The sequence below is a fragment of the Bos indicus x Bos taurus genome, chromosome 9, assembly GCF_003369695.1.
Source record: "Bos indicus x Bos taurus breed Angus x Brahman F1 hybrid chromosome 9, Bos_hybrid_MaternalHap_v2.0, whole genome shotgun sequence".
In the NCBI taxonomy this organism is placed as follows: domain Eukaryota; kingdom Metazoa; phylum Chordata; class Mammalia; order Artiodactyla; family Bovidae; genus Bos; species Bos indicus x Bos taurus.
Genome location: NC_040084.1, coordinates 91,135,309 through 91,155,566, shown reverse-complemented (window position 1 = coordinate 91,155,566; position 20,258 = coordinate 91,135,309). Strand labels below are relative to the sequence as shown.

The window sequence follows — 20,258 nt, the reverse complement described above, 5'->3', positions numbered from 1 at the left end:
GTCCATTGAGGATCCCTCTCACAATGTTTGTCAGTATTCAGTCTATCCTATTGATACAAGAAGCAAAATTCCATGCCCTAGTCCTCTCCCTCGGAGAAGGCAATGGCACCCCACTCCAGTACTCTTGCCTGGAAAATCCCATGGATGGAGGGCCTGGTGGGCTACAGTCCATGGGGTCGAGAAGAGTCAGACATGACTGAGTGACTTCACTTTCACTTTCATGCATTGGAGAAGGAAATGGCAACCCACTCCAGTGTTCTTGCCTGGAGAATCCCAGGGATGGGGGAGCCTTGTGGGCTGCCATCTATGGGGTCGCACAGAGTCAGATATGACTGAAGTGACTTAGCAGCAGCAGTCCTCTCCCTGGATAGTTCATGTTCTTCAATCTGCTTCTAAAGCATGGAAGGTGAAATGAAGTAGAGTGGAGTCTTTGGAAGACTTCGGTTGTAGAAGTGGAATAAAATAGGTTTCCACATCTTTTCATAAGGACATGAGAAGCAAAGAAAGAACTAAAGGCGAGAGCCATGTGTGAGAAGGGAGGCTTGTCAGTACTTCAGACATCTGTTTACCTTATTTAGGCTCCCTGGAGTTAATACTGACATGCCTGGTTACTTTCACTTGGCAGTAATTCCAGTCGACTTGCCCCTAGCTTGTCCGTCTGGTGTTTTTGCTCAGTAGAGAGACAGAGGAATGGACTAAGATGCTTTTCTTTGAATTTAATTAGGTAGATGATTTAGCAGAATCTTTCAGTCAAAGTGTATCTTTTCTCACTGATTGATTCTTCTCAAATTCTTCCAGAATTAATTCTTCCAGATCTAATTTTTTTCAGTCTCTCTTATCTCTCAATAACCCCTCTCCCATTTGGATTCCTGGGGACAATGAAGTTGGAGAAGGAAAAAGTAAGGACTCCACAGACCTAGGTTCTCATCTCAACTTGAATATGGAAAATATTTTTGCCCCCCAATTAAACAAAAACTACCCATGTTATAAGAATTTCACTTTGGAAAATTCCAAGTTTCTTTCAGCTATTAACACTCAGAGAAACAATGTTCTGAAAGTTCTTATTTTGGCAAACCAGAAATGGGACACAGAAACACGGAGGGCTGAAATAAGCATGGCATTAACATAACAGTATAATCAGTATAATTCAATGTACTGAAACATTTCAGCTCCATTATGTCCTATTACCCTTTGTTACTCTGTTAAATTCAGGGATAGGATAATTTTTTTTTTAAAGATAGTCTCATCCTTGGGGAGCTTACAATTTTGTAAATTTTGGTTTTTTTTTTTTAGAAATGTAAAAAGGGATCACTGAAATAAAGGGAAACTTGAGAATGGCCTGGCGTTTGGCTATATAATAGATTCAAAAAGCCTAGTTTGATCTGTCGCTTGCAGTATTGAGATTGGCATCCTGGCTGTCTCTTGATCAGTTTATTGATGTGAATTGTTAGCATATGGTGCTCACAGCATAAAACGATGCTTCTGGGGATCAAGAAAAAGAGTACCTTTATATCACAATTGAGTTTTTGTAGTTAGAAGTTCCACAAATAATTAATGGATTTTTTTTTTTTTTTTTTTTGAGGTTGAAGGGCAGACTCAATCAGAGACCTGAATCCAGTTATCCCAGAGACAGAAGTTCAATCCAAAATGTCACAGCTTAATACGAAGGGAAAACTCCAGATTTTGGCCTATCAAAAGCCAACTTTCCTATTTTCTTTATTCTTATTTCAGTGGGGGCACAGCCTATCCATAAAGAAAAAGTCATGAAGAGGTTATCAATTATGGAGCATTCTGGGAAGTATGATAGGTAAGGTAAGATAATAGGCTAGTCAGTCATCCTAGAGAGACCTCAAAAACTAGCACGATGAAACTAAGCATAACAGTTTTGAAAGACCTTAAATTCATGGCCATATAGGTCTTGTTTCAGATCTTAGTATTATCATTTATTAACTGGCAAATTTGGGCTAATTACTTAACTTTTCTGATGCTGGGAGGGATTGGGGGCAGGAGGAGAAGGGGACGACAGAGGATGAGATGGCTGGATGGCATCGCTGACTCGATGGACATGAGTCTCAGTGAACTCCGGGAGTTGGTGATGGACAGGGAGGCCTGGCGTGCTGCGATTCATGGGGTCGCAAAAAGTCAGACATCACTGAGCGACTGATCTGATCTGATCTGACTTAACTTTTCTGAGATATGCTCTCTTCATTTGTAAAACTTGAAAGATATCAGTATCTTCCTTAAGTGGTTGATGTAAAGATGAAAAACATTTCAATAGTATGTTTAAAGATTATTGATATGGAGGCTAATGTATACTGTAACTTTCAACAAACGTTAGCTAAAGTGATGATGATGACGATGCCTCTTATGGATTTCAAATTTAATGAAGCAGATACCATGTGCTCTGATAAGACAGAGGTTAAATGTTGATACTTATAAAAGTGTTAATTTTGCTCTGCTTGTATTGATTTTTTAGAATGTTTTCTCGTGTGTGCTAAAGGCAACTGATGCATCAAAACCCAGATTTTTCTAAAATCACAGCTATTTTCCTTGACCCCTCCCCCCCCTCAATGATTTGATATGTTTAACTTCACATCTTCATCTATCTTGACTAGAATGTTGACTAGAATATATTATTTTCAAATATCAACTTAACTTCAAACAACTGTGTGGGCAGAATATCTCAGCTACATCAAAGCATGAATTCTATTATTGTTCCAGGAGATTAAAATTTCTGATAAAGGACATATATCTTTTTGTAAAACATGTTTTCTAAAGCAATTAAAGTAAGGGTGTGTGAAAGGGCATGCTCATTCATTCATTCATATGCTTTTATTTTTGAGTTTCTAAAGTGTTGAAAAAATAGTGCTCTGGAGGAAATTATCATTGGTTTGGTTTACATGTCTTAATATATGCTTTGAAGCATTGACTCATGTACCAGTGTCTTTCATGGAAATGTGACACATTTATTTAAAGACTGAAAACTTCTGTTTACTTTCAGAGTAATGATCCTTTTTCAAAAGATGACATCAATTTCTCCTTTGATACTTGTACCTTAAATTCCACAAAATGGAGCAATTTTAAAGAACAGAAGATTTGAGCTTGACTTTTAACTTGAGCTCTCTGCTGCCTGTGTTTCTGAATGACAGGGTGTTCAGAAATAAAACAGACATTGTTTCAAGGCAGGGACACACTGAGGAATGTCTTACAGCAATGGTTCTTGAGATTTTCTTCCTGTGAATCCCATTCATTCCAGACTCCACTCTGTCATTGCGTTATCCTTCATACTTGTGGAATATTTGTAACATCTGCTTTGAGAAATACTTATAAATCCTAGTCAATGGGGTTCTCTTTCACTGTTCTATGAAAATTAACCAAGGCCCACTCCACTCACTTTTCTTTATCTTGTCTCTGAAACATGAATAATATGTTTAATGAAATTTGGAAAATTAAATAAAGACAAATCAAAAAGTATCCCATTGCAGTAAACCCAGGGAAGAGTGTTTGCCAGATAGTATGATTGAAGAACCCCGGGTTAGTTACCATAGTCCTACCTTTGACATTTATCAGCTGGTGAAATGGTTTAATTTTCTTCTCCACTAGACTGTACTTTTAGAGATAGGTAGAACCTGATCTGGGCTTCCCAGGTGGCTCAGTAGTAAAGTATTCATCTGCCAATTCAGGAGGCATAGGTTCAATCCCTGGGTTGGGACCATACTCAGGAGGAGGCAACCATTCTAGTATTTTTGCCTGAAAAATCCCATGGACAGAGAAGCCTGGCAGGCTACAGTCCATGGGGTTATAAAGAGTCAGACATGACTGAGCAACTGAGCATGAGAACTCAGTCTATTTTTCTTAATGGTATATTTTGGAGCCTCTAAGAGGGTGCTTTGGAAGTAATTTTCAACAAACATGAGCTTCAAATTCATCTTCTTTAGTATTAGTTTGGTTTACAATGTTTTTCCTTGTCTAAATGCATATCCTTTATATGTTTTGTTTATTTTGCAATGTAGTTAAATAAGCTTTCTTTTGTCATTAGAAGGAAAGACTGTTTGAAGGATCTCATTATTGCCTGCTTTTAATAACACCTCTTAGTGGCCTTGGATCACCAACATCACCAGAAGCGTGCTCATATTCAGTTCCATTCAACCCATGTGGTTTCCTCTTTAGTACTGATGGGGACTGAGTAAGTATGAAATTATAATGTTGACAATAATTTCCCTTGTTCTTTTTGGCAGGCACAATCAGGGTCTGATATTCAGGTTATACTGCCAGCAGCATTTTTCAATTAGCATTTAATACTCCCCGACAAAATGCTCAACCTTTCGCTGGCACTGAACCCAGTGTTTCAGTGAAAAATTGCTCAGAAGCAAAGGCCTTTTCTTTCATTGATCTCCTTGTTCCCCTACAGTTTCTGTACTTGGAATACTCTCAGCTTTCAGGGACACTGTAGATCTCAAAGATGTTGTTTTCTAGTTTGTGCTTGCTTTATTTGTAGTGCTTACTGCTCTGATTTTAAAAGTTGACAGGCATTGCCTTGCAAGTCCTGGAAAAATCCATTATGAAGGTGTTAGGAATAGACATTCACACAGACTCACTGTACCATCATTAATGCATCCTCCATGAAGAGCTCCATGTTTTTCACCTATCTTACTGTGATTAGTGAGTCAGACTCTAACAGAAGCCAGGACTTTTTGCAAAGATGTTATTAAAATTTCTAAATTTTCAAAGCTTGTATTCAGAGGACACCACTCTTACGAGTTATTTTTTCTAATTCAAGTAAACTATTCTGCTGAGTAAAAAGGAGTTTCATCATATGAAGTGTGTGTTTAGACTTAGATTCTGCCTTAGACACTTTGACTATAATACCAGTTTAAATGTGAAACATTCAACTTAAAAATAGATTTTTTTTTCCAAAAAATAATTGGTTTTTGTCTTTTTTTTCTATCAAACTTTTTATATGATATAGAGAAGCTAATCAATAGGGAGCTGAGTAAATTGTGGTTAAATGTCCTTAGAATTCTGTTCACATCATCTTAGTGCCAACAAAATGAAATTAGAGTAATCCAGGGCATTGGAATAAATCCAAGAATGACAACAGGGACTCCATGCAATGCCTTGCCTTACCTCTGCAGAAATCATGATTCCAAAAGGCTAAGCTGTGTTTCAAAGTGTAATAATATGATTGATTTATGAGAAGGCAAGAATACTGAGTGAATGTTGAGATCTTGCATGCTGATGAGTGAACCCAGTGGGAGGGAAGAGAAGAAATTGCCAGAGGGAGGGAAAGTGAAAGTGAAAGTCACTCAGTCCTGTCTGACTCTTTGCTATCCCATGGACTATACAGTCCATGAAATTCTCCTGGTCAGAATACTGGAGTGGGTTGCCATGCACTCCTCCAGGGGATCTTCCCAACCTAGAGATCAAACCCAGGCCTCCCACATTGCAGGCAGATTCTTTTACCAACTGTGCCACCAGGGAAGCAAATAACTAAACTCCTTACTCTTATATAGCACTTATAGAATTTACTGCACATTTCTGTATATCTTATCTAATTTGGACCTGAACTCCAAGTGAGGTTGAATGTGATTACCATTCCTTTGGTAAAGTTAACTAGTGAGACTCAGGGAAGCTCTGTGGCTCTGATAACTAGTGAGAGGCAGAGATTCAAACATGAGTCTCCTCGTCCTAAGGTTAGCACTGTGTCCACGCTAGAACGCCTATTATTAATGGAGCTGATTGGTCAATTTCAGGGAGCTTTTTAAGACATCCTGGGCTTTTGCTTTTCAGGGAGATAGCTTAATTTACTATTTATTCTATAAACACCTTAACATTCAGAGAAATCAAACATGTGGATAGATCTCTTAAACCTCCTTGCCCAGCAGGACTGTTTTCTCCTCCATGAAATAGAGGTCCAGATCTATGCACCTCAATCTTGACTGTACACTAGACTCATTAGACTCACCAGGGAAGATTTTAGATCTATCTATGCCCAGGAGCTATGCACGGAGTGTCTAATTTAATTAGTCCTAGGTGGAAACAGGTATTCTTTCTTTTTTTAAAGCCTTCCCAGGTGATTCTAGATTTCCCTACTGGCCCAGTAGTTGAGAATCCACCTGCCAAAGCAGAGAACATGGTTCGATTTTCAGTCAGGAAATGAAGATCCCACATGCCATGGGGCAATAAGCCTGTGACCCACAACTACTGAAGCCTGTGTACCCTCAAACCAGTGCTCTGCGATGAGAGAAACCACCACAGTGAGAAGCCTGTGCACAGCAAGGAAGAGTAACCCCAGCTTTCCATAACAAGAGAGAGCCTGCGTGCAGCCAAAATAAATCCATAAAGAAATAAATAAGATCACTTAAAAAAAAAATCCTTCATAGTGATTCTAACATGTGATCAATATTGAGAACCCCTGGAATAGAAGATCTGAGAGATCTTCTTGGTGTCTAAGTGTGTTGCCAGGGTTTCTGTAATACCTCGGATACTCCATGAGTTAACTTGAAGGAGAATCAAACTTGATTATTCATTTTATCCTGCCTGGGTTTCTTGCTAGAATTTAGCTCCAAAAATCTCACGTAAGAAATTCTGGGAACTGTAGCATTCCTCAGCTAGACTATCTTACTCATCCATTTGGAACATTCCCGAACTTGGCTCTCCTTGTGGACTTGTACCTAGTGGCCACCTGGCTGATCTAAAGAATTCCTGGACATTCCAGAAAGTTTTCTCTGAGCACAAGTAATCAAAGAAGCAGTCATTTGAATACAAATGGGGACTGAATTAAAGATGCGAAATCAGACAAAGAAGAGATTCCAGGGAATTTTAGGAAATGATTGAGCAAAGCCAAAGGCAGGAAGCCAGAAGATTACAAATACCGCAGAATACCTAGGCTGCCCCTAGTCCTCTTTAGTTGGCTGGGCAGTCTAAATTTTTAAAACACAGTCAATAAACCTTTTCAAAGCGACTTTTGAAAACCGCTAAAAACAAATTTTTAAAAAATGATCAAGTTATGTAAGTCAGAAAGAAGAGGAAAAAATTCCAAGTGATGAGCTTCTGTGCTTCAGATGCCTAAATAGAAGTGGAGGGAGATGAAGCTGCCAGTCACCACCTGGGTGCATGGGGGTGGGTGTGCGTGCAGGCACAGGTGTCTTTGAGAACAGATTTCATATTTGCTAAGAAGCTAATATGAATTTATGGGTGACAGTTCCAGTTTTTCCTGAAAGCTTCAAATGATTGAAGATGAAAATACTGTGAGAAGGCCTAGAAAATTGCACCAATTTAAGATAACCACAAAGCATATCCAATAGATGGTAATTTTTCAGAACCACTATTTTCTAAGCACTTACTCCCTAATTCCTGGCCAAGAGTGGTAATGAATATTGTAGATTGTCTGGGTTAGATGAAGATGAGGAGTTGAAGATGGCCACTGGAGTGACATGGAGATGGTCCTGTGTGATTACTTTTTTGACCCAACTTCAATATCCGTTTCAGAAAAACAGTATCCTCTGTCATAAAAAAGGGGTATTCTCTTTCCAAAAAATCAGTGAGAGCTTTTATGTTTTGTATGGGGCTTCCCTGATAGCTTAGTTGGTAAAGAATCTGCCTGCAATGCAGGAGACCCTGGGTTGGGAAGACCCACTAGAGAAGGGATAGGCTACCCACTCCAGTATTCTTGGGCTTCCCTTGTGGCTCAGCTGATTTGTATGAAACCTCATTTTGTGCTGATATTTCTTCTTCTTGGAAAACACTGCAAGTCGGTACTAGATATTTTAACAAATGCTTTGTTTCCATATAGTAAATAACAAAATGCAATCAAATTTGCCGAAGAAGAAAATATGCTCTTTTTTATGACCACTGCAAGACTATGAATTCTACTCAGTACATCTGTACCAGAGTTTGGCAAATGACAGCTTGTGGGCCAAATTTGCCAGCTAAGAATGGGATTCTGTCAGAATGGTTTTACATTTGTAACTTGTATTTTAATTTTTTATATGTATAATAATTAACTTGGTTACTTTTAATCTGAGGATGCTATAAGGAAGTAGTTTGGTAACACTTATTATGGAATAATTTGCATTATAGAATCAAGTAAACCAAAAGAAAGGTTTGTATTATTTTGTACTGAAAGAAGAATCATTTCATTCTTGCAAAATGAGTCAACAAAAGAACATATGGCATGATTATTTTCTGATAATCAAATGTATGGATTTTCATAAAATTTAAAATATTATATTCATAAAACATTAGGTAAAATTATTAAATATGCTATTAGAAAATCAATTCTTTTTTTGTTGTTAATGAGAAACATTTTAGAAGCTAAATTTTTCCATGTCTGCCTTCTACATCTGTTTTAGTTAGAATAACAAAACCCAAAAATAAGTTTATAGGTAGTTTTATATTTTTAAGTGGTTGAGAAAATAATATTTTGGGGCATGCAAAAATTATATAGAAATTCACATTTCTGTGTCTACATACAGTTTTATTGGAACACAGTCATGACCATCTATTTTCATTTTGTCTATGGATACTTTTGGGCTACTGTGGCAGAGTGGAATAATTGTATCAGATACCATGTGGCAACAAAGCCTAATAAATTTATTTTCTGGCCCTTTACAGGAAACATTTTTAACACCTGGTCTAGACCGCGAGGTCATCCCTCTTCATCTGATGGCTGTCAGTTGTGTGTACATCTGAATGTAGTAAAATAAGGGGAATTCTTACCTTGGAATCATTTAAATCCAAACTTTACACTGGCTTATGAAAACACCTTGGTATAAAACAGATTTTTTTAGGTTCCAGAATTATCTCCCTACTTCACTGGTGCATTCTCACCCTTCTCAGAGTGGAGGGACCAGGCTAATTCACACATCTGGAGCCATTAAATTGTAGGCAGTTTAGCTTTCTATTGAAAACTAGGGTAAGAATTTTGTGGCTTAAAAATTACTCCAAACTTTGTTGACTATAAATATCAAGTACACTATACAGAAACAATGAACAAGGACCTACTGTATAACATAGGGAACTCAACTCAATATTCTGAATTACCTATATGGAAAAAAAACTGAAAAAATAATAGATATAGGTAAGTGTGCTGTGTGCTAAGTTGCTTCAGTTGTGTCTGGCTCTTTGCAACCCCCGTGGACTGTAGCCCACCAGACTGCTCTGTCTATGGGATTTTCCAGGCAAGAATACTGGAGTGGATCATCATGCCCTCCTCCAGGGCATCTTCTCAACCCAGGGATCGAACTTGCATCTCTTAAGTCTCCTGCATTGGTAGGCTAGTTCTTAGCTGCTAGCACCACCTGGAAAGCCCCAGACATAGGTATGTGTTTGCTGTACTTGGTTGCTCAGTCGTGTCCAACTCTTTGCATCCCTATGGACTGTAGTCTGCCAGGCTCCTCTGTCCACGGGGATTCTCCAGGCAGGAATACTGGAGTGGGTTGCCATGCCTTCCTCCAGGGGATCTTCCCAACCCAGGGATTTAATCCAGGTCTCCCGTGTTGCAGGTGGATTCTTTACCACCTGAGGCACCAGGGAAGTCCAGATATAAGTATACGTATAACTAAATCACTTGGCTGTACACATGAAAGTAGCATATCATTGTTAATCAGCTATACTCCAACATAAAATAAAAATTAAAAAAAATGACCCCAGAAGTAGTGCTGAAGTGCTATTAGTATCTTAAACACAAGAGGACTGTGAGGTGCCTAACAGAGAGAGTAGACATCTTAGATAAGTTTCATGCAGATGTTATAGAGGGTTTGGTCATGAGTTAAAAGCCCATGAGTCAACAATACATATTAAATAAGATGCCTTTTAACAGGAACACACATAACAGAACATTATGTATTGATTAGTTGATGAAAATGTAACTGTACACTCACAAGATCCTCCCCCTATACTTCCCCTAGAAGCAAAGCTTCAGTCTTCTCTAATTCAGTAGGTAAAGTGAATTCATGGGGGGGGGGGTGGGAAACTACCATGAAAAATGAGAATTGATTATATTTTTAATATAAAATTTTAATTTATATACTTTTTAATATAAAATATAATTTTAATTTTTTAACTCTTTAAAATTTGACTTTCTCTAGGTAAATTATAAGACTAACAATCTATTTCCTATTCAAAGTTTGTGGGCTCGTGTGTAGATATATATGCATCTTATTTGAATTTATTATTTGCTGATATCAATCCATTGGTACAGATCCATTTTCTTTCTTTTTTTTTTTTTTCTAATTTTATTTTATTTTTAAACTTTACATAATTGTATTAGTTTTGCCAAATATCAAAATGAATCCACCACAGGTATACATGTGTTCCCCATCCCGAACCCTCCTCCCTCCTCCCTCCCCATACCATCCCTCTGGGCCGTCCCAGTGCACCAGCCCCAAGCATCCAGCATCGTGCATCGAACCTGGACTGGCAACTCGTTTCCTACATGATATTTTACATGTTTCATTGTCATTCTCCCAAATCTTCCCACCCTCTCCCTCTCCCACAGAGTCCATAAGACTGTTCTATACATCAGTGTCTCTTTTGCTGTCTTGTACACCGGGTTATTGTTACCATCTTTCTAAATACCATATATATGCATTAGTATACTGTATTTATGTTTTTCCTTCTGGCTTACTTCACTCTGTATAATAGGCTCCAGTTTCATCCACCTCATTAGAACTGATTCAAATGTATTCTTTTTAATGGCTGAGTAATACTCCATTGTGTATATGTACCACAGCTTTCTTATCCATTCATCTGCTGATGGACATCTAGGTTGCTTCCATGTCTTGGCTATTATAAACAGTGCTGCGATGAACATTGGGGTACACGTGTCTCTTTCCCTTCTGGTTTCCTCAGTGTGTATGCCCAGCAGTGGGATTGCTGGGTCATAAGGCAGTTCTATTTCCAGTTTTTTAAGGAATCTCCACACTGTTCTCCATAGTGGCTGTACTAGTTTGCATTCCCACCAACAGTGTAAGAGGGTTCCCTTTTCTCCACACCCTCTCCAGCATTTATTATTTGTAGACTTTTGGCAGATCCATTTTCATAGCTCAAGTCATAAAGGCTAAATATGCATGAACAAGGCAATGAATTGAGGGAATTGTCTGAATTAAGCTTTACATTTGAATAATCTGAGGAATATTGGCTGTGCTGAAAACTTTGGATTACAGAGTATTTTAAATATATGCAGTCCTGTTATTTAAGTCTGAAATGTTGAACTTTTTGGCTAACGCAGAGAGATCTACGACTATAGATCAAGTTTTCAAGGATTAGCATCAGTTATTTTGATAAACTTATGAGAAAATGCACAGATTTTTCACAGTAGTAGCATTTATTATGGACTACACTTCAGGGAAATTGGTGGTAAGAATACTTTGAGGAGGCTTCAAAGTGGAATGGATTTAAGTTGGGACTTGAAGAAGAAGAAGAATTTTGATAGAAGAAAGAAGTATTGAGGTCACAAGGCAAAATAGAAAAAGTAAAGAAAAGGTATAAAAGAAATTAATATATAGCATTTTTGAAAACAGTGAGTGGATCAGCTTGGTTTAATTTATTCAACATTAAATTATACTAATACTTGTTAGTACATCTTAATGATTACTATTTGAACCACTTCAGGACACCTACTTATATCTAACCGATAAACTAATACCTGATTGAATTGAAAAAGCAAAGTGCACTTGAAAATATCCTTGCCTGGACAGAAACTGATGTCCAGAATAGAGTGATCTCTTTCTCATTTCATATACTCCATTGCATGTTTCATCCTGTGTAAAAGCCCTACCTACCCTCCTCATTGGCTTACAAAGATTTGCTTGGTTAGACTTGGTAGAATCTTTCTGATAAGTTTTACAATGCAACATCCAGAAGGTGATTAATTCCTGAAGGCAATATTAAAACAACTTCTGAACAAATTAAAGAGAAAATGAAAAAGAGAGAAAGAGAGAGATCAGAACTTAAGCTGAATCTGAGACGTCTGGGTCCAGATCAGAATCTTCTGTGTGATCTTTGAGACTCAACCACAGGCAATCACAAAGGCTCTACCTGGCACCTTCACGAGGGGAAGCATCCTTCCCACCGCTACTTAGTACACAGTCTCCAGGGAGTTGTGGGCAAGGACGTGTGCCTCTCCCCCACCTTTACCAACCATGCTCCTGGGTGTATATGTATCCTTAGCCCAACAACCTCCATTTGGACACCTTCAGGAAAGGCTTTAAGACACTTTGCTGAATGGATAGTATTCAGCATAATTCTTGAGTTCAGGGAGCCCTTGGTGCTTTTGGTGAGACTCTTCCCAGGGGTCTCTCTGAAGACCTTCGTATCAGGGGTCCTCTAAGAAATTCTTCTTACTCTGACTCTGTGCTTTCCCACTTTTACCCCATCCTTTCTTGTTAGTCCTGGCCCCTCAGTCCATAAAACGGGAGTATCCTATGGTTTGGGGCTCCTTGTGCGGTGACATGATGGCCTCTTTTCCCCTTCTCCACATCTGTGCTCATACATGTGACCTTGTGCCTTTCTGTGGGGAGAATGGAACACTGAGGATGGCACCTTTCCTATTTAACCTTTTGCTTATTCCCTCCCAGGAAGTGAAGAAAGGCTTGACTTTCAGGGTCGTTGATTGTCTTAATTGACCACTACAACATCTGGCAGCTCAGCATTTTCTCTCTCTGACAGAATCTGTTTGAGCTCATTTAGAATCCAAGGAAGTGAGATGGAATGTAAAATCATTTAATGTTGTAGATGACTAGCTTTTTTATCTCCAGATAGTAAAGGTGGAAAAACTATGGAGAAACAGTCCTTGAAGTTACCATAGAAAATGTTGGTACTACAAGTTACCAACTAGACTAGATGTTAGCCTAAGTGACCCATTTTACATAAGGGGACTATTATGCACTGAAGAGTTTGAAGTTGAACCATTATTGGCTCTTTTCTTCTATGCTACTCTTCCACTCTGAATTTATTTCTTGGTTCAAGGACTCTTAGACTGAGGTACTGGTGGGGGAGGAAATAGGTGGCCTGAAGCAAGAACAGATGGGTAACGAAAGGAGTTGCTGTGACAAGCTCATTAAATGATGTTTCTTGTATATGATGCTTCTTGTGTCTGTTGTCTCAGTTCACTTTCAAGGACCCTGACATTTGCTTGAGCTTACCTGTTATGAGTAGTCTTACAGTTATTACACAACAAGGGATCAGTGCAGAAAGAGATGGTAGTTTGCCTCTTCAGAGAGCCTTCACTTTCTTTACATATCAGAGATCCTACTGCTACCAACACCCTGACCTCAAGAAGTATACCGCATACTATCCATGGCTGTTGCCTACTCCCTCTCCATTAAGCAAAATGTACTAAAACCTTTCCTGAATCCCAAGGCAGAAAAAAGGTGAAAGAAAAGCTTGGTTTATAAACGGTCATGGTAGTTCTGACTGGGGCTATGTAGAATTTTTCTTAAGAATTTCTAATTGTTAACAACAACCTACACTCAATGAGTCTGTAAAGCTCTATTTATTAATCAGAAATTACATAGTAGCCAGTTATAAAATAACAGAAATGATGAGCTTTGCAGTGCCTGAGACAACAGCTTGGGTGAAGGTAAACCATTTTGGAAAGGGATTTCAGGGAACCAAGGTGGGAGGAAGGCTGAGCACTGAAGAACTGATGCTTTCAAACTGTGGTGCTGGAGACTCTTGAGAGCCCCTTGGACTACAAGGAGATCAAAGCAGTCAATCCTAAAGGAAATCAACTCTGAATATTCATTGAAATGATTGATGCTGGAGCTCCAATACTTTGGTCACCTGATGAGGAGAGCCAACTCATTGGAAAAGACCCTGATGCTGGGAAAGATTGAGGGCAGGAGAGGAAGAGGGTGACAGAAGATGGTTGGATGGCATCATCTATTCAATGGACATGACTTTGAATAAACTCCAGGAGATAGTGAAAGACAGGAAAGCCTGGCATGATGCAGTCCATGGGATTGCAAAAAAATTAGACATGACTTAGGCTTCCCTGGTGGCTCAGACGGTAAAGCATCTGCCTGCATGGCGGGAGACCTGGGTTCGATCCCTGGGTCAGGAAGATCCCCTGGAGAAGGAAATGGCAACCCACTCCAGTACTCTTGGCTGGAAAATTCCATGGATGGAGGAGTCTACATGTGGGCTACAAAGAGTCCACGGGGCCGCAAAGAGTCAGACACGACTGAGCAACCTCACTTTCACTTTCACTTTAGCAACTGAACAAAGAACAACAAAGGTGGGAAAGAAGAAAAATGAAACAGAAAAGGAGGGAAAGCCAGTATATGGCTTGAAATGGTCACAATGTGGGCCAGACCTTCCAATGTGCTTTGTAATCTGTACAGAACTGTGCATTATTTTGATTGACTTTTTTCTTTAAAACATTCTTGACAAGAGAGCCCCTTGGACTGCAAGGAGATCCAACCAGTCCATTCTGAAGGAGATCAGCCCTGGGATTTCTTTGGAAGGAATGATGCTGAAGCTGAAACTCCAGTACTTTGCCACCTCATGCGAAGAGTTGACTCATTGGAAAAGACTCTGATGCTGGGAGGGATTGCGGGCAGGAGGAGAAGGGGACGACAGAGGATGAGATGGCTGGATGGCATCACTGACTCGATGGACGTGAGTCTGAGTGACCTCCAGGAGTTGGTGATGGACAGGGAGGCCTGGCGTGCTGCGATTCATGGGGTCTCAAAGAGTCGGACATGACTGAGTGACTGATCTGATCCCATTTTAAATGATGGCCACATTCAGCCTGGATGGGAGAGGAATTTAGGGAAGAAAGGATACATATATATATATGGGCTGAATGCCTTCAATGTTCACCTATCACAACATTATTAATCAGCTATATCCCAATAGAAAATAAAAAGTTTAAATTAAATTAGAAATTTAAAAAACCCCAAAAAGTGGAAAATGTCAGCATTCTTCACACCAGAGAAGACCAAGTGATCCCAGATTCAAAGAACCAGAGATGCACACCAGGAGACCACCTGAGACCAGATTTGAGGAGTATAGGCCCTATACCTGCCCTAATCTTATCAACAATCCGACCTTTGAACTGTTGCTATAAACTCTCATCAAATCCTCCTATGTGGGGCCATATAGTTTCTGAGGCAGAAGCCCACTCTGTCCCCCTTTGCCTGGCAAAACAATAAAACTATGCTTTTCTACTTCAAAAAGAAAAAGTGATTGCCGTATTTTGTAATATTTTATCACCAAACTTCTCCAGACTATTTGTGGTAATTTTCATAATATAGTTATCCCACAAGTAATTTTTTTCTTTAAGACCATAAAGCCTTTCAGATAATGAACAGTTATAACATTCTATCATCTAATATCTGGATTTTAAAACTTTAGATATATGACAGTATCTCTTTTTCTCCCTCATGTTTCTTAGAACAACACTGTAAGAATGATACTTAAGTTGTATTCTTTATTTATTTATTTTTTTTTTATATTTTAAATTTCCATGAGCTATTTTTCTCCTAACACTTATTTTTTATTGTACCCTTATGCATACTACATATCATTTTTTAATCTCAAAGATATTAATAATAGCTTTTTTTTTTTGTATTCTTTAATAATGTTGCTGGTGAAGGTATGATGATGATAAAGTGAAGACACAGGATAGAAAATAACTAACAAGGCATCCATAGTATCTTTGTTGTTATTTTGCTCCCATTGTCATTGGAGGCCCATGGTCTAGTCAATGTGTTAAGACATTCTAATAAATGTTATGTTGATCTGGTTAGAAAACCCTAACTACTTAATAATTCTAAAGTATTTGTTGAATTTTGAATAGTAGCAGGAAGTAAGCATTTTATCTCAGTACTTTAATAGATACAGCATTATATTCATCTTTTTCACAGAGGCAATAATATCTGTGAACTGATCACTTTGTAGTGAAATAACCATAGCATGGAGATAGTCTAGTTAAATATTCTCAGCTAAATAGATATAGTTCCTTCACTCCCCAGAGGCTTTTCTCATTACTTCATTGGTCACTGAACTATTTTTCTGTTTATAGTCATATTCCCAGAGGATTACCTGACCTTGGAATTAAACACCTGACTTGCACAGGTGGGTGTTTGAGGTGACTTTTCAAACAGTACTGTATTCTGGTTGGAACTTTAAGCACAGAAAATAAGCATAATATCATGTTCTCAGTAAGAGACAAGGTCACCATCCTTTTCCAAGTCATCAAAAGTTCAGAGGTAATACCTTTAAAACAAAATCACCCAACTAGTAATATCTTTAGCACTAGAATAAAGCTAATCTGTTTATTCCATAGCCAGTTGTTGCTCTATTGGCTTTCTGCTTTATAGAAAAGCATAAACCAGAGAGGAGAAAAATGAGGAAGGAAAATACCAAGAGAAGCAATAAAAGCTAAATGATTATGCTTTAGATGACAGAATTTCAAGATGGTTTTATAATTTCTTTTCATCCTTCATTCTTCAGAATTACAGACATAAATTTGGATTAATTTATTATTTCCACATTATTATCTAACCTACTCTGTCAATGTTGTAGTTGAATTAACTCAAATCATGAGCCACTCTAATAAACAGAAAATTACTTTGGCTAAGAGCAATTCCATGGTATTGAACTAGTGAACTTATCTGTCCTTGGAGAAATAATTTATATTTTCTGTGCCACATTTTACCTACCTAGCCTAGAAAATCTCTAGGTTTCCTTCTGGCCCTATAAGCTTATGAGTCCATGAATTTTCTGAGGAGAAAGGATAAATTTTCCCTTCATGGGCAGGGATTCAGTTGTTATTTTTATTATCATAAATGCAAAAGAAGACAGTTTTCATATTTGAGAGGAAGCTTTGTATTGAATTACATAAAGTAAATGTTTTAAAAATAAATTCTTCCATTGATTCCCTTCTTGCATTTTTCCTTCTGTTGTTAGCTTTCTTTGCAATAGATGGTGCTCTTTACTCAGAGAAACTACTTATGATTCTTCATCAAAAGATCAAGAAAATTAGTTTTACTCTTTAACAATCATTAATTAAAGAAATCAGACATAAAAAGCAGAAAAAATCAATTACAAATAACTTGTACCACCTTGATAAAGAAAGCATAATGAAGAAAATGATTGTTAAATGATTTAAGAGCTCCAGTGAAACCTGTAATACTTGCTGAATAGATGAAGCCAATATTGCAGCTAAACATGGAAGTACCACAGAACCCCTAGTAGGAAGAAAATCCCAAATCAGGAGCCATTTTAAAGTGTTAAAATGATTATATACTTCTCAAAAGTTAAAATATAGTATTCCATATTAACATGTAGTATTTGAATAGGCACATCAACACTAACACAATCTACATCAATCTCAGCTAATATTGAACTTGTATGCTTTTTGCCAAATAAACCTGGAACATCTGGATAAATAGAAATTGGGCCACAAACTCTTCTGAAATAATTTCATTGGATGAAGACACTTTTAAATTTCTCTAGGGCAACCATTACAACCCCCTATGTAATAGTTTATCATCCAGAATTATGCTGCTTTTGGTCACTTCTAACTTGTTTCAACTTTTGGGGGCATTGAAAAACAGTCCTGCAGTTCTGAACCACCTGACCTATTCCTGATTCAGTTTGTGACTCCCCTAGCAGATCTGTAGCTGCCAACTGCAAACTGGTCTAGGCAACACAGCTGTCATGTTACAGCAAAACAGCACCATTTACTCTGGAAAGACACCAGAAAAACTTCCTCTATGAGTGAGGAAGAGGAGGGTGCAGCAATGGTGCAGCAAATACACTGAAATCAGCAGGAGCAGGAAAGTTGCCAAGGTTCATCTATGAAAAGAACAGAGAAGGAAATCTGCCCCTTCTGCCCCCAATTAAGGATAAAATAACTAGAGTTTCTCTTCTATTTTCCATAAATTATTGTTTCCACAGCTCCTTTGGAAGGGACTATGGGACACTGAGGTTAAGAGCCCAGAGCCCTTTTGGCTCAGTATAAACAAGCTGTAAGATAGAGGCTTTTTTTTTTTTTTTCCTTTTTGCCAGAGCTTTACAGCTTTTATCAAAGCAACTTCTCTGTTTCTGAAATTTTGGATTCTTTCTTTATTAACGGAGGGAAGAATAGAAAAGTAGGCTTTTGTACTCAAGCAGCAACCACTCTACTTTCACCTCTATATTCTCCCCTGTTTTACCTCCTTTTTTCTCATCCTTCCCCCCAACACCCTTTATGCCTCTATTAGCCACCGAAATCCGGAGCCCTGTGGCCTTCCTTACCTGACAATCACATACATGACCAGGAAGTTTCCGAAGAGCCCCACCACGCACACGATGGAGTAGAGGGCCATGATGATGATGGCCGTGATCATGGAAGGGCTGCCGGCCGAAGGGCACAGTCTGTCGCTCCCTCCCAGCTCGGTGCGGTTCGGACCGCATGGGTCGGACAGGTTGCCTTCTAAGTGGGAGAAGTTGACCCAGGAGCTGGGACTAGGTGCTGGGGAGCAACTTGAAGGGTGTGTGAAGGGATCAGTGCAGTTGCTGGCGTTCGTGGGGACGGCGCCGCTGTCCATGGTGCTGACCGCCGGCTGGGACCACGTTGGGAGTAACCGCGAGCACCCTGACTTTTCGGGTTCCACGCGCGAGCCGCTTCGTCTCGCCGCTGCCACAGCTCCTGTTATTTCTTACAGCGACCAACCCCGGCGGAGCCAGAGAGGAGCGTCAGGCAGGAGAGAGCTAAGCATCTGACATTATCCTCTGCTTGTGGCCCCCTCCCACCTTAGAAGTACACAGACAGGGCTCCAGCCCCACACCGCCTTGGGGGAAGGAGGGGAGAGCTGTGCGGGATCCGGAGGCTGGAGCCGAGGGAGGAGAGAGAAGTGGATTTTGCGCAAAGCAATCCAACGACTCGGTTTCCCCACTCGGCACTCCTCTGTGCAAACACCTCTATTGACAGGCAGAACCAGGAAGGGAGTTGGAGGGAAGGGGTTGAGAGTGAGACAAACGGAGAGTTTTTGGCGGATGCAAAGCGTTAAGGAAGGGGGCTGACCTTACATTTTCCAGCACCGTTTTCTTAGTGTACCATGACAGAAAGACGCTGGTCTGACGCCACCCTGACATCCCAGACCCCAGCGCTCTTCTATCCCTGCTGCCTAAACAATCATTTGGTGCAGGGTACACAGAATCCTCTTCTGTAGCCCTCCTTGCCTCAGACTTTTTCTGTTTGCAGAAAAAGTCACCATGTGTCTCATGACTAAAGGAGAATTTCCAACCCTTCAACCCTGCCTGAAACAAGAGTGATTCCTTCTCTGAAAAGAGATGAGAGACAAACTTTTAGAGAGGATATCTATTCCCTTTACTTCATATTCCCTTACTTCTCCTGGAGCAGAAGCTTTATTTGCGTCTAATGTCTAGCTTGCTGACAAAGAGGCACAGGGAGTTGTGGCGTCCAGAAAAGTCAAAGAAAGACAAGGGTGACATTCCATATATAAATCTCATAGGTTTGGAGTTATTGGTTTTATCTCCAGCCTTCATACATGTGCTTCTCAGTAGAAGACTGTGAAAACCAAGTGTCTACATTATTTCATTGTATTCTAGTGTAGACATTCCAGGAAAAACTACATAGACATCTGGAACTGGAATGGCTCATACAAGGTTGAGGATTATTGATATGCTTTAAAATTTGATAATTCACTTTTAAATCCACAGATGCTTCTACTTTATTAATAAATTTTGTTTTGCTTGTCTTTGTTTTTTGGTAATGTTAACACAAATTCTGAAATAATTCTCATTTCTATTCATGGGTATATTTGTCTGCATATGTATCTTTTAACTACTAACACTATCATTAAAGATCCCCAGTTGGTTGTAGAAAGCTATATCCTTGTTAAACAGGGATCAGGGTGAGGTAGGGAGCTTGGAAAGAACATTTAATTCCAATATTATTTTTATCACTTGCCTGGAAAACATAACACTGGTGAACTCCACTAATCATAGATAATTTTGCCAATTTCAGTATTTTTATCTTTTTTTATGTTGAAGGATATAGTGTCAGCAATAAAATGTTATAGAGATCTCATACAGAATAATAAAAATGTTTCACCACATATTCTCCTATGAACTAATATATTAATTCACCCATATTCAGCTGAAATCTGCCATTATTCAGTCTCTTGAGGACACATAGAACCAGTCTAAACTTATTTATGTGAAAGACAAATTAGCACAGTATAATAAGTCCTTGCCTTAAACCCAGATCATTTTGTGAACCTTAGATTTGTAACTTA

General features: G+C 39.0%; 1 protein-coding gene across 1 annotated transcript in view; it reads right to left on the bottom strand.

The window, feature by feature from the left end:
* OPRM1 (opioid receptor mu 1) overlaps positions 1-19,002 on the bottom strand; it is a 58,050-nt gene extending 39,048 nt beyond the window's left edge. Inside the window, exon 1 of the mRNA XM_027551904.1 lies at positions 18,253-19,002. Within this exon, the coding sequence (XP_027407705.1) occupies positions 18,253-18,545 (293 nt within the window). The 5' untranslated portion in view covers positions 18,546-19,002. The remainder of the gene's footprint in view (positions 1-18,252) is intronic.
* Positions 19,003-20,258: the final 1,256 nt, after the last annotated feature.